The 23,536-nt window shown below is 38.7% G+C and overlaps 6 protein-coding genes and 1 pseudogene across 8 annotated transcripts; 5 read left to right on the top strand and 2 right to left on the bottom strand.

Annotated features, from left to right (window-relative positions):
- Window positions 1–261: 261 nt before the first annotated feature.
- On the top strand, window positions 262–4,499 carry LOC110756124 (Leucine-rich repeat protein kinase family protein). The gene is made up of 11 exons (XM_021957516.2): window positions 262–778; window positions 881–1,013; window positions 1,249–1,320; window positions 1,599–1,742; window positions 1,870–1,941; window positions 2,028–2,087; window positions 2,236–2,318; window positions 2,399–2,545; window positions 2,632–2,970; window positions 3,376–3,767; window positions 4,000–4,499. The coding sequence occupies exons 1-11, from the start codon at window positions 664–666 to the stop codon at window positions 4,318–4,320; spliced, it is 1,878 nt and encodes a 625-aa protein (XP_021813208.1). The 5' UTR covers window positions 262–663; the 3' UTR covers window positions 4,321–4,499.
- Window positions 4,500–5,879: 1,380 nt separating this feature from the next.
- LOC110756105 (uncharacterized) lies at window positions 5,880–9,251 on the top strand. 3 transcript variants are annotated; one of them, XM_021957494.2, is made up of 4 exons: window positions 5,880–6,249; window positions 6,354–7,417; window positions 8,454–8,625; window positions 8,722–9,251. In XM_021957494.2, the coding sequence occupies exons 2-4, from the start codon at window positions 6,705–6,707 to the stop codon at window positions 8,881–8,883; spliced, it is 1,047 nt and encodes a 348-aa protein (XP_021813186.2). In that variant the 5' UTR covers window positions 5,880–6,249; window positions 6,354–6,704; the 3' UTR covers window positions 8,884–9,251. The 3 variants fall into 3 exon arrangements, with proteins under 3 accessions (XP_021813186.2, XP_021813185.2, XP_088108639.1); XM_021957493.2 differs by having other exon boundaries at window positions 5,880–7,417; XM_088252513.1 differs by having other exon boundaries at window positions 5,890–7,417; window positions 8,454–8,877.
- Window positions 9,252–10,822: 1,571 nt separating this feature from the next.
- LOC110756116 (large ribosomal subunit protein uL5) lies at window positions 10,823–12,683 on the top strand. Its single transcript, XM_021957508.2, has 5 exons — window positions 10,823–10,981; window positions 11,088–11,195; window positions 11,293–11,335; window positions 11,428–11,623; window positions 12,274–12,683. Exons 1-5 carry the CDS (start codon window positions 10,979–10,981, stop codon window positions 12,470–12,472), a joined length of 549 nt encoding a protein of 182 aa, XP_021813200.1. The 5' UTR covers window positions 10,823–10,978; the 3' UTR covers window positions 12,473–12,683.
- LOC110756089 (Rho termination factor) lies at window positions 12,326–14,411 on the bottom strand. Its single transcript, XM_021957468.2, has 3 exons — window positions 14,217–14,411; window positions 13,543–13,872; window positions 12,326–13,373 (listed from the first exon to the last, which is right to left on the bottom strand). The coding sequence occupies exons 1-3, from the start codon at window positions 14,317–14,319 to the stop codon at window positions 13,054–13,056; spliced, it is 753 nt and encodes a 250-aa protein (XP_021813160.2). The 5' UTR covers window positions 14,320–14,411; the 3' UTR covers window positions 12,326–13,053.
- A 144-nt stretch (window positions 14,412–14,555) lies between these two features.
- DOT4 (Pentatricopeptide repeat (PPR) superfamily protein) lies at window positions 14,556–17,797 on the top strand. Its single transcript, XM_021957466.2, has one exon. The coding sequence runs from the start codon at window positions 14,618–14,620 to the stop codon at window positions 17,252–17,254; it is 2,637 nt and encodes an 878-aa protein (XP_021813158.2). The 5' UTR covers window positions 14,556–14,617; the 3' UTR covers window positions 17,255–17,797.
- A 1,363-nt stretch (window positions 17,798–19,160) lies between these two features.
- Window positions 19,161–19,809, top strand: LOC110756087 (SKP1-like protein 1A pseudogene; annotated as a pseudogene).
- A 1,021-nt stretch (window positions 19,810–20,830) lies between these two features.
- On the bottom strand, window positions 20,831–22,927 carry RLP51 (receptor like protein 51). Its single transcript, XM_088251301.1, has one exon. The coding sequence runs from the start codon at window positions 22,820–22,822 to the stop codon at window positions 21,341–21,343; it is 1,482 nt and encodes a 493-aa protein (XP_088107427.1). The 5' UTR covers window positions 22,823–22,927; the 3' UTR covers window positions 20,831–21,340.
- Window positions 22,928–23,536: the final 609 nt, after the last annotated feature.

Genomic DNA, 23,536 nt, shown 5'->3' with positions numbered 1-23,536 from the left:
TTGTTATCATTTTCCAGCAATTTCCTCCCATTAGATGAGCCGCATGAGTTTATGGAAGAAAATATTAAAATTGATAAAGAAACGAAGTCGTTTCTGGAAAGAGTGAGCGTGTCTTTTGCGCGCAGAAAAGTCCAAAATACCGGCAGCGTTAAAGTTGGCGCCAGTAGCCATTTGAGAAATTTTTACATTATTTGTCTGCTCCAAAAGGGACATTGAGGTAATGAGTAAAGAGAGATTCCAAACGATAAGGTCTATAAGGTCCTTGCGATCGAGTCAGTTGACAAATCCAACAATCAGAATTCAATCGCATTTTCTAAAATCCTACACCTAACCACACAGAAGTCTCCACCATCTTAACCTGGCAGACAATCTCTGTCACTTCCCAAATCTCGAGTTGGCCTCCTGGTCTTACGATCTCCATTAAACCAAAGCTTTCTTTTTATTTTATGATTAATTTATTCGTTTTCGAGGTAAAGAGTAAAGAGAGATTCCATTAACAAAGAAACAGAAGGAGAGAGAGAGAGAGAGAGAGAGAGGAGAAGCTGTGGAGTTGAATCAAAGTTTCAACACAATCTTGACTCTCTGCAGTTTGCAGTAAAAAAGTTGCCCTAACAAGTTGTCTGCTTCGTGCTTTTGTTTTCCGGTCTCTTTTTCCAGTTGAAAATGAGAAAGAAACATGTAAAGCTGCCTTTTGGGTTTTGCTTCTTCTACTTGATGTGTTTGCCATTGGCTACAGCCTCTGACAGTCTTCTCTCTCCCAAGGGTGTCAACTATGAAGGTCTGGCCCTCCAAGATTTAAAACCCAAAGTTCCATTTTCTACTTTTCTGTTCTTTTTGTGATGAAAAATATGAATGCTGATGGTTGTTTTGCGTGGGTCAGTGGCTGCATTGATGTCAGTGAAGAGAGAGATGAAGGATGAGCTGCGAGTGATGGAGGGATGGGACATAAACTCCGTTGATCCATGCACTTGGAACATGGTCGGTTGCTCCGTTGAGGGCTTTGTAATCTCCCTGTAAGTGTCCCTCATTCTCCATTAGCTTCTGTTTGTTTCGCAAGAAAGAGGTGCATTTTTGCTGTTTGGAAATCAATGAAACAAAAAAGATGTTTTCTTGGTATGTTGAAACTTGAAACCAGAGTGTTTTTTCATTCTGTTCAAGTTATGAATTTTATGGAATCAGATAATTTTTTTATCGGCATGCATGTCTAGCTGAGCTCGAACTGAAATTTTATGTTATTGCTTTTGCTAGTGAAATGGCCAGCACGGGTTTATCGGGAATGCTTTCGCCGAGTATCGGGAACTTGAGTCACCTTCGTACACTGTAAGCCTCTTTCTTTGGGGGCATTCCTGAATATGTTTGGTTGCCTGTCCAACTGTATTTTCTATTGTAAATCTGTTGAAACATGCTTCATGGCAATGTAGATTAGTTTTCAGATTGTGAACTTTTGGAACACTAGGATAAATCTATGCGTGTTAGGAGGCCTGATTGTAGGAGCTCTTTATCTTTCTTTTCGTAACTAACTGTGTACATGTAAAGGAATCTAAGCGTTTTTACAGTTATGGCTTGTGAATTTATGTTTCTGGTTTCTACAATTGCAGGTTGTTACAAAACAATCAGTTATCTGGTCCTATCCCGATGGAGATTGGGAAACTCTCAGAGCTTCAAACTCTTGACCTTTCGGGTAACCAGTTTTCTGGAAACATTCCAAGTTCTTTGGGGTTTCTGACTCACCTAAGTTACTTGTGAGTAGGGATTACAATAGACAGGGCACTATTATTTCTATTGATTCTGGTTTCATTTTTGCTATAACTACTGGTTATTAGTGATATTTCTTTGTGTTTGAAACCCTTTCCATGCCAAGCATTTCAGGAGGCTTAGTAGAAATAAGTTGGGTGGTCAAATTCCTAGACTTGTTGCCAATCTCACAGGTCTTTCATTCTTGTATGTGTTCTATCATTTCTAACTGTGTACTTTTATTTCTGGATTGCTTGGAGCAATTCTAATTGTTTTGGAACTATTTTACACAGAGATTTGTCGTTTAATAATCTTAGCGGTCCTACTCCAAAAATACAGGCAAAAGGCTACAGGTGAGACTATATGCAGAAAGAGATTTTGTTGAGAGAGTAAGAGTTTATTTCAGGAAATTAATGAGGGGGATGGTTATAAAACTCAAACCAGTATGAGGTTTGTTTGAACAGCTTAAATTCTGCTGAGAGTTTACATGATTAACTGCAGCATTACAGGGAACAGCTTTCTTTGTAATCCTTCAACAGCAGACTCAGCACAAATCTGCTTTGGCGTCTTCAAACCAGTACATGGTAATTCAACCTCTGAAATTCAAATTTGTATTGTGCAGTTCCTTAGATAAGGTTACATGTTCATGAAAATTTATTTGCAGAGACAGGCTCATCAAAGAAAGCCAACGGTCACCACCGATGGGTGCTTTCTGTTGCTGTAGGCATTAGTTGCACATTTGTCATTTCTGTGATGCTACTTGCTTTTTGGTTGCATTGGTACAGATCTCGTCTTCTCTTTACATCTTATGGTACTTCCTGATCTATGCCAACTCATTTTATTGAGCATAATATATGACAATATATATTAATGAGATACCCTGATTCATATCTGCAGTGCAGCAAGATTATGAATTTGATATTAGTCATCTGAAGCGGTTCACCTATCGGGAATTGCAAATTGCTACCAGCAATTTTAGTTCCAAAAATATCCTAGGACAAGGTGGATATGGAGTCGTTTATAGAGGATGTCTTCCAAATAGGACAATGGTGGCAGTTAAGAGGCTGAGAGATCCGAATTTCACTGGAGAAGTGCAGTTTCAAACTGAAGTTGAAATGATTGGCTTGGCTTTGCACAGAAACCTTTTACGTTTATATGGCTTTTGTATGACTCCGAATGAGAGGTTGCTTGTTTATCCTTTTATGCCAAATGGGAGTGTTGCTGACCGTTTGAGAGGTTTGTTTTCTTTTCTTTTTTGCTTGCACGTGCAACTCACTCTCTCTCTGATAATTCATTTTGTTGCTTGACTAATACTGGGTTTAGACGCTGCAGAATGATGTTATGTATTTACTGTCTCAATTGTGCTTTCTGTTAAAGAAATTCTCAATCCAATTGTTATCTTAGTTCAGAAATTGTTTCAGAAAATACTTATGTTCTTCATAACATTAACATCTATATTCTTCGACTAGTAAGGCATTGTAGACGTAATAACATTCAATTCATGGTTGGATTTTTTTCTCTGCATCTAATCAAAGTTATTTTATGCATTTGTGTTCTTGTGAAATTTGAATTTATGTCTAAGTAGCTCGTCTCTTTTATTTCTTTGCTAGTGGTTTCTTATGATTTGAGTCTAATCAACAGAGACTGGTCGAGAAAAACCATCATTGGATTGGAACAGAAGACTGTGTATAGCCCTTGGGGCTGCCCGGGGACTAGTATACTTGCATGAACAGTGTAATCCAAAAATTATTCACAGGGATGTCAAAGCGGCAAACATTTTACTTGACGAAAGTTATGAAGCTATAGTTGGGGACTTTGGTCTTGCTAAGCTGTTAGATCGGAGGGAATCACATGTCACTACTGCAGTGCGGGGCACTGTGGGACACATAGCACCAGAGTATCTTTCGACCGGACAGTCTTCTGAAAAAACTGATGTTTTTGGATTTGGAATACTGCTTCTGGAACTCATAACCGGGCAAAAAGCATTAGATGCGGGAAATGGTCAAGTTCAGAAGGGAATGATTCTTGATTGGGTAAGTAGTTTGACATGTTTTCTGTGTCTCTATTGTATTGAAAGTTGTCAGTCTCATTGTTCATGGACTATGTTGAGTAAAAAATAGTGTCTTTCATCCATCCTGTAAATATCTAAGCTGCACAAAATTGGTTTTTTATCCTTCATGGTTCTTATTTCTGCACTGTTCCTATTGTTGTCTCAGTTTTATTTTGTAATTTTTAAAAATGTTTACCAATTGTTGAATCATGCAGGTTAGAACCCTACATGAGGAGAAGAGGTTGGAAGTGCTAGTAGACAGAGATCTTAAAGGATGTTTCGATGCAATAGAGCTGGAACAATGTGTTGAGTTGGCTCTACAATGTACTCAGTCAAGTCCCATCCTCCGGCCAAAGATGTCAGAGGTCTTGAAGATTTTGGAAGGCTTAGTTGGGCAATCAGGACATACAGAGGCATCACAAGGTGGAAACAACATTTTTGACGCCAGGGCTTGTGATTTCTCCAGGAATTGCAGTGATGTGCATCAAGAGTCTTCTTTCATCATTGAAGCTATGGAGCTTTCGGGACCTCGGTGACATGAAAATATCAAATTGCAACATCAAAATATTAACTGTAAATGAATTTGGCATTTTGTTGAGAGTTACTAAGTTACTAATTATAGAGTTGTTTCCTAATAAAAAACAAGTGACTAGAATGATGGCACAATAGACACTAGACAGCACATTGAAATGAGATTGAACATCCACTTTACCAATGATTGAGATCCTTTGGGACAAGAGTCTATTCCCTTTTGTAACGTGTACCACAAAAGATTGGTTGGCACAGCACATGCTAATGCCAAATTGCCAGTCTTGGTTTCATTCTCAAAGTTCTTAGTCTTCGTTCTTAATTAGGCGGCTAAATGTACAACCCTATTTGGTGGGTGAGTGCCTGTAGGACCAGCCTTCTCTCAACGTCATCTGTGAGTTGAGGTATATACGTGTTGGATTTACACAGGTATCGTTTTCATCTGCAGAATTTCCATGGCCTTACATGAATTTCCTGGATTTGAATTGTTGAGGTTATGGCATTTTTTGTGGTGCAGACAGATTTGACTGAGTAATTTATGCAATTATTGCAGGGGTCTTTCATTCCATTATCTTAATCAGATATTCTTCTTGAGGAACTTAGTTCTGTCATTGTAAGGACAAATGGTATTATTGCATTTTGACCACAAACGCTTCCATTCATTTTGTCCACAGTTTCTGCATCTCCCTCCAAAAATAGAATCGTTTCAAGGATCTGATGCAAATATATATTAAATTGAGGATCTAACCCAATCAAAATCTTTTTTCAAATTCCATACTGATAAGGTAAAAAAGTGAGTCATGGCATAAAAGTAGGATCCTCTGATTATAAACATGGAAGCCTAAAACCAAGTTGTTTTGGGTATATGCACAAGAAACTCTAATAATTTTTTAACCATAAATTAATGATCATAATATTGTTGTCAACTAGTAATACTTCACTTGCACCAAGAAAAGCCTTCTCTCCTACAGATCAACTCCCCCATATCACACCAACTTAAATTAAAATATCTAAAGTTTTGACCTCCAAGACCCCCAGATGTATACTAATTAGAAGAGATAAGTGGTTCTCCGTTGAAGTAAAGTCACCTCACCCAATTGGCTATTCAACTTTGAACAAATTATGAGTCTGCATAAATCCTCACCAGTCTGCATCTCATAGGTTACTTACGAGCGTTTACTTGGGTCAGTATCAACTAGCTACAAACCAATTGATAACATTTGACGCAAATGTATTGTATGATAAGATCAAGGGACGAATATAAGAACCGAATACTTATTATAAAATATAAAAAATAAGATGTTCTACCACTAAAACAAGACGAGTATCAACATGTTTTTGTCAATGGGGCGGTGCACCTATTCGGGCTTTTTTCTAAATCCAAACCGGCAAGAGTCTGATTTCTTCATAACTTAGGAACTAAAAAATAAAATAAAAAATGATATGGCCAATAGGAAGAGACAGACATCAAACCTAACATATTGTGACCTTGTAAACTTCTCCTCTGATTCCTCAAGTCGCGGCACAAACACTCCAACACACAAAATGCCACTCACAAACCACAAAGTTTACCCATTCAAAACGTAAGCCAAAGGGCCACAATCTCTGCCAAATGGAATTAAATAAATAAATGTAACCCCAACTGGCAAATCAAAAAGCTTTAATTCCCTGCACCTGCAGCTTACATAAAAAAAGCAAAAAATCTCTGCACTAGCACACAGATAATATCATAATAATGAGCAGATAGCTATTCATCCAATCCACTTCAAGCCCTTATCTTCTTCTTCACAGCGTACACACTGCCCCATTTAATAGTTTAATACTCTTCAACCTCTTATTGTTTGTTCCCTCGACCTTTCTATATTCTTTTAACAATTTTTTTGGCTCCATTCTTCACCAACCTCATACTCTTTCCTGTGTATACATTATATAATAAGGTTAAGATTAACAACCCAATTCCTAGAGAATGAAATCACACACTTGGTGAAGTTGATATTGGATAAAACCCAGATCTGAAATTCCTTATGTTTTAGTATCTTAGGATTAAAGCTCCAATTTTGCAGCTCCTTTCCCGGAATTGAACTGGTCTGTGCGGAAGAGAAGGTTTGGTTTTTCGTTGTTGAGTTTCTTTTATTATTAGCTTTTATTTATTTATCGATTGTTTGATGATTGGAGATTACCATATAGACACTCTTGGAGTGGTTCATTCGTTCGTTTAGTCACTTTCCGTTTCATCACATTGCGTATGCTTTAGAAAGATAAGAACTTGGGTTTGTGCGTCAACTGTTAGAGTTGGTTTGTTTTGGAATTTTAGAAGTGGGTGTATGGTGTATATTTTTGCTGGGTGTTTGTGAAAGTTGGAATTTGGAGGTTGGAAACCTTTTGTTTGGCAATGGATTCGGGGGCGCATGATCTGCAAGGTAGCAGTGAGGTTTTGGGTGCAATTGATCAAAAGACGACTGAGAAATCAAGAAATTCTGTTGTTTGGTCGGTTGTTGAAACTGTCATTGTGATTGAATCAGAAGAGGGTGCTTGTGTTATTGGAAAAAATGAAGATTTGGAAGCATTGGGAAAGGAATTGGGGTCCAAAAAAGAAGTGGTGGAAGGGCTTGAGAAACTGAATGATAAGGAGGCATGCGACCAGCCTGGTAGTGGTGTGGTTCCTAGTGAAGTTGAGCAAGGATATAATAAGAATTCAAACAATTTGGCTGATGGGAATGTTTCTGAGACTGTGGTGGTCATTAATTCGGATGAGGCTGCCCGTGTTACTGGAGATAATGGAAGATTGGTTACTAAGGTTGACGAATTGGGGTCGAGTAAGGTATCGGTGGAAGAATCAAAGAAGAAGGTGCCTCAAGCAGAGAAAGATTCACATGTGATTGATGTGAGGTGTGGGAGTGGTAAAGGCTCTGGTGATAAATGGGATGGGGAAAGGGTTTGTAGGATTTGCCATTTAAGTTCTGAACAATCACCGGACAAAAAAATTGAAACTGCTAATAGTTCTACCCCTACGGAATTAATTCATCTTGGTTGTGAGTGTAAAGATGAGCTAGGTGTTGCACATGGTCATTGTGCCGAAGCATGGTTTAAGCTAAAAGGAAACAGGTAAATATTTCCATCTTTCCACCCTGTTTTCTTTCTCTCAATGCTTCCCACTGTCAATTTTTGTTTTTGGTGGTAATAATAGATGTTCAACAATATGCTTTAAGCTTTGTGGGTGTGAAAAAGTGGTGTGTGCATATTCTTACATGTGTGCATGTTTGATTATATTTTGTATTGGGTACCTTTTTTTTTTGTTGCATTTTTGTTTGATATTTCTGCGTTTGTAATGTTTGGTTTCACGATGGTCTTTTCTTTTCTGAAATGTGGAATGAAACTGAACCGCCAAGAAGTGTTAAGTATGACCCCATAAAATTTTTTCCATGCTTCACCATATTCAAAGATCAAAGTTAAGAGTTGTACTGTATTGTTATGGCAGAAAATGTTTTCTGCACTTTGATTAATAAGATGTAAACCTAACTATATGAACATACCCCAGCCTTCTACCACTTGAACCAAGACTCTTGGCATTACAGAATGTGAATAACATTATTAATCTCTGTATTAGTAAGGCGGAGAAAATTCTCATGAATGCTTATAAATGGCACTACTGCTCTTCTTTTTGGTCCGCTTTTGTTTTCAAACTTGGTTTTTTAAGTTAACACAAATCTCATGTCAGGATTCCCTGCTTGGAAGTGTTACGACTCTGAAATGATTGTAGTGTTACAAAGTAAATGACACAAGTGACAAGTAACAAGATCTTGTTCTATTTTATAAATGGTATTCAAGTTTTTCTTTTGTCATTTGCTCCATTTCTGCATTGAAACCCTGGGAAAGTTAAAGTGAATCTGATATGAAGTAGCCGCAAGGTAGCAGAAGAGAAAGTGAAACTTTTTTCATTTCCAATAACTAAGCTTTGCTGTGGTTAATTTTGATTTTAAAATTGTTTTCTGTTACAATTATCTGTGGAGTGGTTTTTTTTTAGTCAGGAAGTATTTTCAAAGTCTAAATAAACAGTAGAGCTAGTGAAATTCTCTGCACAAGAACCTAGCATCAGAGATCACAATATAAGTTGATTCCTTTCTTATTTTTATTCATGCAGGACGTGCGAAATCTGTGGTGAGACAGCGAACAATGTCACTGGTCATGGGGATAGCAGATTTATGGAGGAGTGGAATGAAGAAACGCTTTCTGGTATTGAAAATAACTCATCGGACAGGAATGGAGGATGTTGGCGGGGACAGCCATTTTGCAACTTTTTAATGGCATGTCTGGTAATAGCCTTTGTACTTCCATGGTTTTTTCGTGTAGATATGTTCTAGTCAGGGATGTGAATAAAGTATTGAGGTCGTGTTGCATTATGTTTCAAGGCTGCATCCGTAGCATGCGTCATGTGGAATCTTGCGACATGTTGCCTTAAATGGGATTTTCTGGTCTTCCATTCACTTGTAAACATACTCTGTCGGTTTCTGCATATAAGCCCTGAAGATTTGAGGTTTCAAATGAGTAGAGTTGCCATCTTGACATCTTAGGAGCAGAGTGCAGTTATTTGGTGTTTTCTTTCAGTGTGACTGGTGATATTCTTATATTCTTTTACTTTCTGGCGGGTTTTGGCATAATCTTTAACATTTGTTGCTGGAAAAAAGAAGAAAAAAAAGGGGCTAGGACATGAAATTAGAAAGCGAAAAAGTTGTTCGTATTCCTTGGAGCTACCTTTTGCCATACGCCATCTTTGTTGTAGACTCCATTATACAAGTGAAAACCCATCATTGGTTTTATGTATTTTGCTAATATTTTAGTGTTTGATAGATTTATTTCAATATGATAAACAAACTTCATTTTATACTGCACTTGATGTAAATTTGTAATAGCAAAAATTGAATATACATAGCTTCCGTAATTTCTGCGTACTAGTTCAAATGTTGGGTCACAGAGACTTATGATGATGCATACAGCATGACTTTTCTCTATGTTACTTTGGAAGACCAAGGCGCACACTGGACGCGTAAGCAACCATTTATTGTTTCTTTTTTGGTACCTTTGCCTCCACGCCACGAAACCATTTGCACAAAAGTCAGCAACTCCAATCCAACTTTAAAACAGAGCAAAAATGACCGTAGAGGGTAAGAAACCCACAAGCAGAAACTAGTGAATGGGAGAGAGAGGGGAAGGAAGCATCCATGGTTTGGTACTTGGGAGGCAGCAACCAACCAGACAAATATATGATAAAACAACAATGATATCACCTCGTCAAGGCCATAGATGGGTTCAAGAAACCTGCTTGCCTGCATTTTACAAGTCTTTGCTGCAGAGAGTGGATTTCCTTCTTCTCTTCAACGTGTTATTTGATTTGCTCTGCCTTAAAACAACTCAAGAATGATGGATTTGACCAGTCAAAAAGCCATAATGCGATATTGAATGGGATCATGACCAAGACCGATCCATGTCAAGAATTGTTTCAATTCTAACCTGCCGTAAATAAATAAAAGAAATACTTATTCTGCTGCTGGGAGTTGAACCAGGAACTAACTAGTTCCAAATAATTTTTACATGTTTAAGTTTTTTCTTTCTTGGTAAGCTTGAAATGGAAAAATGAAAAAACTATTCCACTGCCGGGAGTCGAACCGGAATTGTCTAATTCCAAATCAATTTTAATTGTGCTACAGCGGATTCAAATGCATTTAAGAGAAATGAAAGTATATTATATTTTTATTAAAAATAAAAATAAAAATTACCCTTCTATTTTGGAAAAAAAATTACCCGAGTATAGCCGTGCGGCTATACTATTTATAAAAAGGGGTTACTTGTGAAAACAGGTATAGCCGCGCGGCTATACCTGTTTTGGAAAAAGCACGAGGAGAGTATAGCCGGCTATACTATTTCAGTATGGCCGCGTGGCTATACGGCCATACTAATTTGTTTTTTAAATACCAGGGTATATCCGTGCGGCTATACTATTTATAGGGTAAAAAAGACCCGCCTAGTGACTAGGTGTCAAAACAAGTATAGCTGCGCGGCTATACTATTTTTTTAAAATAAAAAATACCCGAGTATAGCCGATCGGCTATACTATGTAAATAACATATTATTTCACTTGCAAATAATTTTACGTAAACATATAAAAGAGAAAATTATTCCGCTGACGGGAGTCGAACCCGGAATTGTCAAATTCCATATTAATTTTGCTACAGCGGATTCTTGTTAACCTAAGAGAAAAGAGAGTATATATATATACTCTCTCACTTGCAAATAATTTTACTTAAATAAATAAAAGAAAAAAATTATCCCGCTGCCTGTATTCGAACCCGGAATTGTCTAATTCCAAATTAATTTTACTACATCAGATACTTGCGAATAATTATCCTACTCATGAACCTCTGTCTCATCTTGTTAAGGGATCAAGAATCCCACAAGCCCATCTGAGAGTTCGAGCTCCTGGAAGCCCACAAGTATAGTTGGGCTACATCCCACCCAAAAGGCTCGGGTTCAAATCTGGGTTCTGAGGCAGCCCAAATCAGAAATAAAAACCCTAGCTCGCTCATCACTCGCATCGTCTCTCCCCCTATATTTGTATTTCCTTCTCCGAGTTTCTTCTGCTCCGCCTTCTCTGCACACTCTCATACCACAATGGTCTCCTCTCTCTCCTCTTTCTCTCTCTTGATGTTTATTGGAATTTCTGTGCTGTTGTTATTGTTGTGGTTGTTCTGATGAAGTTGTCTTTGTGTGTCAAATTCAGGCGTCGGAGAAAAAGCTGGCGAATCCCATGAGGGAAATCAAAGTCCAGAAGCTCGTCCTCAACATCTCCGTTGGAGAAAGTGGTGATCGACTCACCAGAGCCGCCAAGGTTCCTCCTTTACCTCACAACAAAACTACCCAAAACAAAAATGATATCAAAATCATATACTGATCTTTTTATTTCCAATTTTGCCCCTTTTCCCTAGGTCTTGGAACAACTCAGCGGCCAAACCCCTGTCTTCTCCAAAGGTGAGCTTCCATTAGATTCTCTCTGCTTTTTCGTTTTTACATTTTTTGTTATTTATGGATTTATTAATTTTTTGAGTTATGTTTGCCTGCAGCTCGGTACACGGTGCGATCCTTCGGTATCAGGCGTAATGAGAAGATTGCCTGCTACGTGACTGTGAGAGGCGACAAGGCAATGCAACTTCTGGAGAGTGGACTGAAGGTCAAGGAATACGAGCTCTTGCGCAGGAACTTCAGTGACACCGGCTGCTTCGGCTTCGGTATTCAGGAACATATCGATCTTGGGATCAAGTTAGTGCTCCTTTATTCTTGATTTTGGCATATAACCTCATGATAATTGTCTTTGTGGAATCATTTGTATATTGAGTTTGTGGAATCGTGTAGTTTGTTGATAGGTTTTGTGGTTTGGGCTTTAGATTTAATTTCTAATGAGATTGGGAAAAGTTCAATAATTTTATATGGGAATTAGATTTGTTCATCAAGTTTCTTGGATTTAGCTCAAAATGGTTTGCAAGTTCGAACTACTTATAGGGTGGGAATTAGGCTGACTCCGTACAATTTACCTTTACGATTGGCATAGGCTGAAAAAGGTGTGCAGCGTGGGTAACAATGGAGATAGGGCATCTTGTGAAAATTTCATGTGTATTTGCTAAGGGGTTTTATTTCTTTCCATTTTCGAAAGCAGTTGAATATGCTGACTTTGAGGTACAAACCATATATCTAGGACTCGTTTTTACCTTTTATGAGTTTGTTTCAAATATGTGTTGAATATTATGTTGTAACATAGGAGGCATAATTTTGAAATAACTGACCCTATAATGTTCCTGGGCTGTTACTATTTAAAACGTCGGATAGTTGAGGTTGCCTTAACTTGAAAGGATGACCAGTAAGTGGCATGCATATTTGGGTATCACTAACCAGTTTTGTTGTTCTTCCTTCAGGTATGACCCTTCAACTGGTATCTATGGCATGGACTTTTTTGTTGTTTTAGAGCGCCCAGGATACCGTGTGGGTCGTCGTCGCAGATGCAAGTCGCGTGTTGGAATTCAGCACAGGGTTACCAAGGAGGATGCAATGAAGTGGTTCCAGGTCAAATATGAAGGGGTCATTCTTAACAAGTCCCAAAATATTGTTAACTAGACAGATCTACTAGTCTTGGATATTTTGTTTTAGTTTTGGCAAGCTGCTACTTTTTACCAATTTCTATGTATCAGGAGTTAGTATCTCCATTAAAGAGATGTGCCAGTAATTTTGATCTTGAAAACTTGATGATGCCCTCTTGTTTCGACTCTTGTTGCTATATGGAGCAGCCATTATTACTGTCAGCAAATTTTAGTTTGCTTTGTGACCATTTTGTTACTCATCTGTCATATTATTTGTTGCCAATATAAAATGGCTGCCCAGATGTTCATGCCAGTATTGAAAGCTGTTTAACAGGCTTGATTTTTCATTGTTCTATCTCTTGGCTATAGCATGGGAAGAGAAACATAGCAAATAAGGGAACAAGCAACCACAACACAACAGTATCAGAACTCTAAAATCAATTAGGAGCCAGGGGTCATTGAGTTTAGAGTTTAAAAACAACCATACTTTGGTGGCCACCCTGTAAAATGTGGGTAGCTAGGACTGCACAACATTTTGAAGAACGTAAGGTGAAATTCAATCTGTCACTTACAAATAATGCTCTGGTACAAATATATGGGCAAGGTTTTTACATTGCTTTAGGACTTCAGCAGTTGAACGAGCTCGCTCTTTTTAAGTTTCGAGTAACCTTTAATTCCTCTGGTCTTTGCCAGTTCTTTCAACTCAGGGAGTTTCATTTCTTCTATTCTTCCAGCCGCAGAAGGTGATGCTCCGTTATTCAGCTCAAGAACCTGAACTCTTCGGATTGATTGAGATGGAATCGGAGATCTTTTCACAAATTTAGACGGCGGGCGTGTTAACTTGAACTCTGCAACTGAGGGATCCTCCTGTATTTGCTGCTCTTGCGCATCTTTCCTCCTTGTCCAGACCCCTTGCCCTGCCTTGTCTAAAGCTTTGCCTGCAGTAATTAGTATTTGACTAAGAAATAATATGTGAAAGAAAAGAAATTCAATCATCATAACTAGAAATAAGGCTTGAACATGTGCGTGTTTAGGTGCAGACGTGGTAGCTGTGCTGTGTTGTGCATGACAAGTGATTGCATCAAACACGACATTCATCTGCATTACCTTTTTGCTTCCTCGATCCATAAAGAGCCTGAAGAATTGACTCAGAAGAGGGGCTATCTTCAGAGACATTGGAATTTATCTTCTTAGCATTTACAGACTCTTTGTTCGAGATCGAAGTCTGTATCCGTCTGAATAGAGAAATGATCTCTTCCTGGTCAGATGCCTTGGATTTTTTACCACCTGCTTCACGTTTCTTCTTAGTTCCATCGTTCTTATTCGTTCTTCCTGAAGAAGAACGTCTCCGAGGAGGTTGGTCTCCTCCGTTTCCTTCAGATCTAATGCAGGACACAGTTAAGTGAAGGCCGTTTCGCTCAAAGGGTGAAGGCACATCTGCAATCTCAGCCAAATTTAACAAGCTGCATCAAGAAATGATCCCTCAGTCTATTATCTATAGCCAGCAAACAACAAATTCATTTGTTGATATCAAATCCGAACTTCAGTTCAAGCTAATCAAAAGAGGAATGATAATTCAATTCAACAAAAAACAACATAATAAGTGAAATAATTTTCACCATATTCGACTTCAAAATAGTAAAAAGTCCAACAATCCCAGACAAGAAAAACACTTAAACCAAGCTGATATCTTTCTTTTTAACAGATACCAAACACAATTCCAAGAAGAACCCATTGCAGAATTCAAAGTGGAATTCCTAAAAAGTGAAAACTTTTAATACCTTTCAGAGAGAAAATGGATTTTCCCAGCTTGGGCTGCTTGCTGAAAGAGAAGAAAGTGGGAAAGCGAAGCACAGAATGATATTCATGAACAATTGCACCCATATGTTAAATTCAAGGCCAATTTGGGTTCTTGAAGTTGAATGTGGAAAATGAGAAACCAAGATTCTGAGTATACAAATGGATTAGATTCTGACAGTTCCTTCTCTTCAGTAACTCTTATTTTATTACAAAATTTTCTGGTCCACAACTTCTGGTGGTGTGTGTAAAGCACGCGCGCCATTTTGCCTTTCTGGTATTTAAAAATAAAATTTATATGTATAAATAAAGACTCTGGTTAGTTATCTTCTAGGTTCAGGCTAATTGAAATTTTCGCGCGGCTTTGTTTTGGTTTACAGGGACTATGTTGATGCTAGCCACAACCTCACCGAACTTGTTGTCGGTCTCTCCTCTGCCGCACAATGACAATGACGCAAAGTCTTCTAGATCCTCAAATGGCTTCTTCTTCTCCAAACCCTCTTCAAGAACCTCTCTGTTCTCTTCGAATTTGGATCATTCTTGTGCCAAATTTCGTGTTTCAGCCTCGGTCGCCATATCCACTAACAGGGAAGTTATAGACAAGAATGTCAAGATTCGCAAATACTGTGAAATGGGTAATCTAAAAAACGCCGTGGAATTGGTATGCGGGTCTCAAAAATCCGAGCTTGATTTGGAGGGTTACTGCTCCGTCTTGGAGCTCTGTGCTGGACTTAAGTCGCTGCAAGATGGTAAAAGGGTTCATTCAGTTATATGTAACAATGGCGCAGAAGTTGATGGACCTCTGGGTGCAAAACTTGTTTTTATGTTTGTAAAGTGTGGGGATTTAAGAGAAGCTAGGCGAGTTTTTGATCAATTATCAAATGGAAAGGTTTTTCTTTGGAACCTTATGATCAATGAGTATGCAAAGGTTGGTAATTTTAGGGAAGGTATACATTTATTTAGGAAGATGCAGGAGCTGGGTATCCAAGCAAATTCTTATACATTTTCTTGTATTTTAAAGTGTTTTTCTTCCCTAGGATATGTACGAGAAGGTGAATGGGTTCATGGGTATCTGTACAAATTGGGATTTGGTTCTGATAACACAGTTGGTAATTCGCTAATGGCCTTCTATTTTAAGAATAGAAGAATTGAAAGTGCACGTAAGGTGTTTGATGAATTGAGTGATCGAGATGTTATATCGTGGAATTCAATGATAAGTGCATATGTGTCCAACGGTCTTGCGGGGAAGGGGGTTGAGATTTTCAGACAGATGCTTTCTTTTGGGGTAGATGTGGATTTGGCTACTGTTATCAATGTTCTAATGGCTTGTTCAGATGGTGGAAATCTTTCATTGGGTAGGGCGCTTCATTCTTATGCAATAAAAACTTGTTTGGACATGGATATCATGTTCTGTAATAATGTTCTAGACATGTATTCAAAATGTGGCGATCTCAGTAGTGCAACTCAAGTCTTTGGGAAGATGGGTCAAAGAAGTGTTGTGTCATGGACTTCAATGATAGCAGGGTATGTCCGAGAAGGGCTTTCAGATGAGGCGATCGAATTATTCTCAGAAATGGAAAGGAATGGCGTTAGCCCAGATGTTTATACAATCACAAGCATACTTCATGCGTGTGCTTGTAATGGTTCATTGAAAAAAGGCAGGGATATACATAAGTACATTAGGGAACATGGCATGGACTCCAGTTTATTTGTCTGCAATACTCTCATGGATATGTATGCGAAATGTGGAAGCATGGAAGATGCTCACTCGGTTTTTTCTAATATGCCTGTGAAGGACATTGTCTCGTGGAATACCATGATAGGGGGTTACTCGAAAATCTGTCTTCCCAATGAAGCTCTTAAACTCTTTTCTGATATGCAACGGAAATCAAAACCTGACGGCATGACAATTGCGAGTGTCCTTCCGGCTTGTGCCAGCCTAGCAGCTCTAAACAGAGGTCAAGAGATCCATGGCCATATATTGAGAAATGGATACTTTTCGGATCGGTATGTTGCCAATGCACTTGTTGACATGTATGTCAAGTGTGGGGTACTAGTTCTTGCACGATTACTTTTTGACATTATTCCCATAAAGGATCTGATTTCTTGGACTGTCATAGTTGCTGGATATGGCATGCATGGATTTGGAAGGGAAGCTATTACTGCCTTTAATGAGATGAGAAAATCAGGAATAAAACCTGACGGTATTTCCTTCATTTCTATACTTTATGCTTGCAGTCATTCTGGGTTACTTGATGAAGCATGGAGATTCTTTGATAGTATGAGAAATGAGTACAGCATTGTTCCAAAGTTAGAGCACTATGCTTGTATGGTGGATCTTCTTGCCCGCACTGGGAATCTAACCAAGGCATATAAGTTTATTAACAAGATGCCCATTGAGCCAGATGCAACTATCTGGGGTTCCTTGCTCTGCGGTTGTAGGATCCACCACGATGTAAAACTAGCGGAGAAAGTCGCAGAACATGTTTTTGAACTAGAGCCAGAAAACACGGGGTATTATGTACTTCTAGCAAATATTTATGCAGAGGCAGAAAAGTGGGAAGCAGTGAAAACGTTGAGAGAGAGGATTGGTCGGCAAGGCTTAAAAAAGAATCCAGGCTGTAGTTGGATAGAGATCAAGGGGAAAGTTCAAATCTTTGTCGCTGGAAATAGTTCACACCCACAAGCCACAAAGATAGAGTCTCTATTGAAGCGATTAAGATTGAAGATGAAGGAAGAAGGCTATTCTCCTAAAATGCAGTATGCTTTGATTGATGCAGATGAGATGGAGAAAGAAGTGGCTCTCTGTGGGCATAGTGAGAAGTTAGCCATAGCATTTGGGATACTGAACTTGCCACCTGGGAAAACCATACGGGTGACCAAGAATCTACGAGTATGCGGTGACTGTCATGAGATGGCCAAGTTCATCTCTAAGACATCTAGAAGGGAGATTGTTTTAAGAGATTCTAACCGCTTTCACCATATGAAAGATGGGAGTTGTTCTTGCAGGGGTTTCTGGTAAACTGAAGTTGGACTTTGAATGCAAGTAGGCTCATCAATTTTGATACACTTGCAAAGTACCTCCTCCAAAGGTTGATTGTCACGCACATGATCAAGCTATTGTTGTATATAACTGCTTTTCGATCGACCAACATAAAACACTCTAGATAGACATTTGAGTTAGGATCTTAATATGGGCCAATTTGAAGAGATGCTTGCTCCGCAGTTTCGATGTGACTCAATTTGAAAGGCTATGATCATTCTCATTTACAAAGGGCTAACTAAGCGTCGATCTCAGTTTGTCTATGCTGTGGTGTTTCCTTGAAGAGGCCTCCTATTTTACGGCTGTTAATTGCAGTAGAGATGCAGGATTTGATTTGTCTATATCATAATTAGTAAAATACGTATGTGTATTATTCGGCAAAATTTTTTAAAAGGACAATGAAATTAGATAATGTTTTAATATAAATTATTTTTATTTTTGTCCGTATTATTGAAAATTTTGTAAAAAGTATGTGTATGAAACATGAAGAATATGGACATACATGTATTGTATGTTTGAAAGTATTTTTCAAAAATATGTATGTGCACTGGCGGATCTACAGAGGCACAAGGAGGTGCATCTGCACCTCCCCTCGCCGGAAAATAACTTTGAGAAGCTAGAAATGCCCCTCTGCTACTGCCCACCAGTTGTTTGATTATTTGCTCCAAAGAAGCTCCAGGCAACAGCTCCTTTGCGCAGGCTACAGCGCGCAGGGCTGCTTGGGTTCTTTTTTTATAAGTGATATGTCCAAAACGCATAGTTTTGGTCCAAGTGAAACAAAAAAATAATAATAAAATAAAAAGAAAGGGCCACCACTACCCACGCCGGCCAACTCCCCAACCACATTCCTTTTTTCTCAATACTCCTTTGCCTCCATCATCCACTAGCTTTTCTCTTTGTGCTTTTTTTCATTATCATTGACTATCTCTCACTCTCTCAAATTGGTACAAGTAAATTCCATTACATTCATTCAGCAACGAAACCCTGAAAGGATCTCTCTCCCTCTATGTTTTGATTCATTTGGTAGAAACCCATTTGTTTTAGAGGCAAAAGAAGGGTTGTGAAGTGGGCATAAGCCATGGCTCCAAAACCAAAAGAGATAAGCCATCCACCAATGGACCAACCCTCCACAATTTGTTTGGAAAATTAACTTCTCTCGCAAATTTCAAAGTTATTTCTCTTTATGCTTTAATTAATTAGGATGGATTGTTGGGTTTTGGTTAATAGATTGAGTTTTTGTTTTGGTTATTTTGTATAGATTTTTTTGAATTTATTTTTTTGTATATATTTTTAGTTTTTATTAATTAATAAAGATTGTTGTGGTTTGATTAAATAATTAATATGGTGAATTGGTTAATATTTCAATGTGGTGTTTATTTGTATATAATTAACATGGTGAATTGGTTAATGTGATTAATATAGTGTTTTTAGCCTTTTTAAATATCGTTTTAGGCTTTGAAATATTGCTCCTTCCTTGAAAAATTTCTGGGTCCGCCGCTGTGTATGTGCATGTATAATACGAGTATTACTCGAAATTGCTAACCAGGCTCTGTATTGTAAGTTGAAACCATGAGAATTTTGTCTTGTAAATTCACAGATAGAGAGAAGGAAAAGGATAAGCTCTTTGAATAGTGAATCTCTGTATTGAAAAAAGAAAGGATACGCTCTTGATATCCCAGTGCCTATCGAAGGCCTTCCAATACACCGTACCTTCTTTCTACAAATTATCCCAAGAGAATTTGCACTTTTAATTCATGAAAAAAAATAAAAAAGACTTCCTTATCTGAGGAGGAGAACAAAAGTGGAAATTCTGGTTATAGTTGGAAATACAATATTACTTGTCCTGCAAGAATTAGGAGAAGTCTTCCAATATATATCACCATCTTCCACTCTCTTCTCAATTAATTCACAGCGGTTCAGAGTTTCTTCAAACATCATCATGTCCTCCTCAAAGAGTAGGGTTTTCAGATTGAGGTGTTTGAATGACGAAATAATTGAAGTAAATGAGGCTGCGGCCGTACTTTGTGAAACCATCAAGAACATGGTGGAGGAAGGCTGTGACGGCGACGAGATTTCAGTGCCAAACGTGACTGCTGAAATCCTAGGCAAGGTGATGGAGTGGTGCAAAAGGCATGCAAAGGGAGGAACTCAAAGAGTGGGACGCTGAGTTTCTTAATGTTGATCAAGCAGTTTTGCGCCATATCTTCATCGCCGCGGACTATCTATACAACAAGGAATTATTGGCTCAAGTTTCTCAAAAGGTTGCAGATATGATCAAGGGAAAGAAAGTTGACGAGATTCGTCAAGTGTTTAAGCTCAAGAATGATATGCCACCAGAGCTCGTAAAAGAAGTAATCGATGGCAACCCTTCGGTAGATTTTATGTTCAGGCCGGAGAGAAAAAAGGGTATTGTTTTTTTAGGGTCTCTTTTATGTATTTTTTTTTTTTCTGTCTTCTTTCTCGTTCTTTGTTTAGGGTCTCTTTTTTGGCTTCTACTAGGTATTATTGTTATGGGAATTAATTATATTCTATGAAATAAAAATCAATAAATTGCCTGAACGATTTATTTGATACCTTTTTGCTTTAGTTTAGAATTTGGAAATTGATTTTTATTTATTTATTTTCTTGGGTCTGGAAATTGAAAATAGGAAAGCTTTAACCTGGTTTGTGAAAGAATAGAAAGATAAATTGGTACATGTCCATGGCACTGAAATAGCACCCAATTACCATACCTATTATCTTTTTTCTTTTGGTTTGATGAAACAAAATCATAATTTTGTTAGTGCCTATAATTTTGTTAATGCTAATTTATTATATACAAAATAATTATTTTTGGCCTTTCACCTTATGAGCTTTTGCCCTATTTGTTCTCTCCATTGATAGCCACCGGTGACATAGGTTTCCATCGGAAATCCTAGAGGAGCAAAACAAGCTTTTCTTCCTCCCCCTCCCTTCTCTCCTCATTGACAGCCATTATTTCCCCCTCAAATTCTGTCAGAGCCATTATTTCCCCCTCAAATTCTGTCTTTGTGCCACCAACATGGCCGTTCATGCTGGTACACCGTGACGGCCCTAATTAACTTTAATTAGGCTGCTTAAAATGCATGTGGTTGATTTAGTGTGTCCAAATAGAATTACTGTTTTTTTTTTCGGGGTTGAAAAACGAAACAAATGTAAAGAGCCTAAAATACGACTTTGGCCTCTATACAATTATCTCTCTTTTGTATGAAATTACGAGAAAATACTGCAAGATTGTGTTGTTGGGAAAGTGATTCTGTATAAAATTTGTTGGTAGAAAAAGAAAAAGAGCATAAATTCTCACATATCTACCATACCATCATTCTTCTTCATAACTCCACTTTATAAATCAATCATCATCAACCAACCACTGTCCTCTTCTCTATTCAAGTAGAGACAGCTGTAAATAAATTTCTTTTTCTGGGTGTGCTCAAAAGGAATCTAGTGACCTAAAATAATTGAAAATTTACATGTCATATGTGTTGTGTATACCAAAAGAGCATAAAGAACTTGACCTCTTAACTTATCAACTAAGAATATACCCAATTGTACCAAAACTTTAATACAAGAAAATATTTGGCCAATCCACATTGTTATCAATTCATGAATATATACACTAAAAAGAAAGCAATTAAACTCAGAGAAAGCTACCTGATCAAGAAAAAAAAAAAAGATAAATGCTTGTGGCTGAAGAAAAAATTACATATATATAATCTGGGAACACACATGAAGCCGCTTTTAGGCTCTCTGGCAGCTAAGAAATCATAACACCCAAGTGGCCACTGGCCACATCTATCACAAAATAATGGAAAGCCACTGCTCTTTTCTCCAGCAAGCCATCAAAGCAATGATAAAAATAACACTCCAAATTAATGATTCCTCTCCCTCCTTTTTCTTTTTTTGTTTAGTTTCAATTTTTTTCACCTTCCCATCTACTCTTCCTCCTCATCATTGAGTATAATAATAAATTAATCAAAATTCAATTTCAATAACCAATTTGGCCTAATCTAATAAAACTTTAATCAACAAACAATTCAATTTCAAGTTTCAACCACACCATTTGGAGAGAAGAACCAAGAAAATAATGAGGAAGACTATGGAAGAAAGCCCAATGGCCACACCAAGAACAACCTTACTTGGCCCATGATGACGATCCTTCTTCTGATCAGAGTCATCCCCATTACTGTCATCATAATCTGAATCACTGCTGTCATCCGCTGATGAATCGCCTTTGGCCGGAGGAGGTGACATGGGCAATCCATGCTTGTCACAAGGAGAAATCCCAAGCTTCAATTTTGATGACAAAACAGAGTGGTTATAGCACAAATTGCTGTTCCTGCTAATCTTGAACACTGCCAATTTGTTTATAAATGACACATTGAAAGGCACAACTCCATGGAAGTCATTGTTTGCAAGATTCAAGTGCTTCAAGCTCTTCATATCTGAGAGGAACTTTGGAATTGTACCATTCAGCTGATTGGAGCTCAGATCAACATGAACCAACCCTGGAATTGCAGACATTGACTCTGGTATGGCTCCAGACAACGAATTTGAAGCTAAAGACACGTTCTTTAGTGAAATCAGGTCCCCAAACGAAGTGGGTATTTCTCCATTGAAGGAATTAGAGGAAAGGTTCAAGCTTTCAAGGTTTTCAAGGAGTGTGATTGAAGAGGGTATCTTCCCCTGTAGCTTATTACCCGAAAAATCGATGTGGGTAAGGTTCAAATTCAAGTGTCTTGGAATACTACCAGTTAGATTGGCATGAGAGATGGTCACAGACCTGAGCTTCTTCATGTTGCCGAGAATGACAAAGGGTCCAGAGGCATTGACTTGGACATTGGAGACAGTGAGATCAGTGAGGTTTTGGAGGCGCGCGAGCCAGACGCCAGTGAGCCTACGGAGGCTGTTAATGCAGGTGAAGGAGTGGAGAGAGGCAACGAGATCGGCCGGGAAGCGGATAGGGGCAATGGGGCAGTTGAAGAACTGGAGGGACTGGAGGGTGGAGAGGGACTTGAGAGCAGTGAAGGACAAAGCGACGTCGTCGGAGCAGTTGGCAAGGCGGAGGGAGAGGATGTGGCGGAAGGGCTTGGAGGAGTCGCAGAGAGTGGTGTTGGGGGGGAGGAGGGAGGGTTGGGTGCAGGGGTCTTTGGAGGTTGGGATGTTGAGAGATTGGAGGGCTCTGAGTTGCTTTGGGTCTAAAGAGCTGGAAGATGGTGAAGATGGGGTTTTGGGGGTGGAGGAGTTTGGTGGGGTTGGGGAGGAGATGGGAGATGGGATTTTTGGGGTGGTGGACTTTGGTGGGGTTAGGGAGGAGGTAGGAGATGGGGTTTTGGGGGTGGTAGACTTTGGTGGGGTTGGGGAGGAGGTAGGAGATGGGGCTTTGGGGGTGGTGGGCTTTGGTGGGGTTGGGGAGGAGGTAGGAGATGGGGTGGGGCGGAGAGGAGGAGCAGAGGCTGAGAAGGTGGTGGTGATGGTGGTGGAGAGGAGGAGGAGGTGGAGAAGCAGAGTGGGCAGCAATGGTGGTTCCATTAGAGAGAGAGAGAGAGAGAGAGAGAAAGAGAGAGCTTGGGGTTGTGGGGAAGAGTGTTTGTATGAATTTATGTGAGGTATTTGAGTGTGTGTGTGTGTGTGTACAGTGACTAGTGAGAGAGCTTGGGAAGACCATGAGATCAGATTTAGGATGGTGTGTCTGTCTGGTTAAAATACTTCTATGCCCTTGAATTCTGCATAAAATTGCAGAATGGGACTTTGTTTTCTTTGTCCAGCTGTTGCTGATAGTACTCATGCTGCTACCCTTTTACCTGTCTAATTTCTACTATACATCCTCTCTGTCGTTTTGTTTGGAGAGAAGGAAAATTCCATAATCCATTTCCTCATAACAGGATTCTAAGTTAAATTTGCAGTGTGTATAATAAAACATACATTTCACATCTATAAAATGTATATTTGAAGTTTGTATCTGAGTTTATAGCTCACTTCATGCTCTATCTTTTAACGACATTCGCACTTATAAATTGTATATATATAATTTACTTCATATCCCGTATCGATACTTTATTCACTCTTCTACTTAACTGTTGACATTATAAGCTATTATATTAACACTTACAGTTTTTAAGCCACGAAGTTGGGGTAGCAAGTTTGATCAGGCCTAGTTGGTTTTGAATGAAATTATTTGGTCTGATCATAATTTAGTTGATGAATCTCCCTAAATCCAAAATTGCCAAACCTCTTCTCTTTCCG

Source organism: Prunus avium, chromosome 4 (genome assembly GCF_965620075.1).
Source record: "Prunus avium chromosome 4, drPruAviu1.hap1.1, whole genome shotgun sequence".
NCBI lineage: Eukaryota > Viridiplantae > Streptophyta > Magnoliopsida > Rosales > Rosaceae > Prunus > Prunus avium.
This window is presented reverse-complemented; position numbering and strand designations above follow the sequence as displayed.

What these genes read in the sequence shown, in the direction of transcription:
- LOC110756105 (XM_021957494.2), top strand. Translation starts at nt 6,705, where the DNA reads ATGGATTCGGGGGCGCATGATCTGCAAGGTAGCAGTGAGGTTTTGGGT. An exon ending in TTTAAGCTAAAAGGAAACAG is followed by an intron (nt 7,418 to 8,453) that starts GTAAATATTTCC and finishes TTATTCATGCAG; the next exon opens with GACGTGCGAAATCTGTGGTG. An exon ending in ACTTTTTAATGGCATGTCTG is followed by an intron (nt 8,626 to 8,721) that starts GTAATAGCCTTT and finishes TTATGTTTCAAG; the next exon opens with GCTGCATCCGTAGCATGCGT.
- LOC110756089 (XM_021957468.2), bottom strand. Translation starts at nt 14,319, where the DNA reads ATGGGTGCAATTGTTCATGAATATCATTCTGTGCTTCGCTTTCCCACT. An exon ending in ATCCATTTTCTCTCTGAAAG is followed by an intron (nt 13,873 to 14,216) that starts GTATTAAAAGTT and finishes CTGAGATTGCAG; the next exon opens with ATGTGCCTTCACCCTTTGAG. An exon ending in TGGATCGAGGAAGCAAAAAG is followed by an intron (nt 13,374 to 13,542) that starts GTAATGCAGATG and finishes TAATTACTGCAG; the next exon opens with GCAAAGCTTTAGACAAGGCA.
- LOC110756116 (XM_021957508.2), top strand. An exon ending in GACTCACCAGAGCCGCCAAG is followed by an intron (nt 11,196 to 11,292) that starts GTTCCTCCTTTA and finishes CCTTTTCCCTAG; the next exon opens with GTCTTGGAACAACTCAGCGG. An exon ending in CATATCGATCTTGGGATCAA is followed by an intron (nt 11,624 to 12,273) that starts GTTAGTGCTCCT and finishes TTCTTCCTTCAG; the next exon opens with GTATGACCCTTCAACTGGTA.
- RLP51 (XM_088251301.1), bottom strand. Translation starts at nt 22,822, where the DNA reads ATGGAACCACCATTGCTGCCCACTCTGCTTCTCCACCTCCTCCTCCTC.
- DOT4 (XM_021957466.2), top strand. Translation starts at nt 14,618, where the DNA reads ATGTTGATGCTAGCCACAACCTCACCGAACTTGTTGTCGGTCTCTCCT.
- LOC110756124 (XM_021957516.2), top strand. Translation starts at nt 664, where the DNA reads ATGAGAAAGAAACATGTAAAGCTGCCTTTTGGGTTTTGCTTCTTCTAC. An exon ending in CTCACAGGTCTTTCATTCTT is followed by an intron (nt 1,942 to 2,027) that starts GTATGTGTTCTA and finishes TATTTTACACAG; the next exon opens with AGATTTGTCGTTTAATAATC. An exon ending in TGTTGCTGACCGTTTGAGAG is followed by an intron (nt 2,971 to 3,375) that starts GTTTGTTTTCTT and finishes TCTAATCAACAG; the next exon opens with AGACTGGTCGAGAAAAACCA.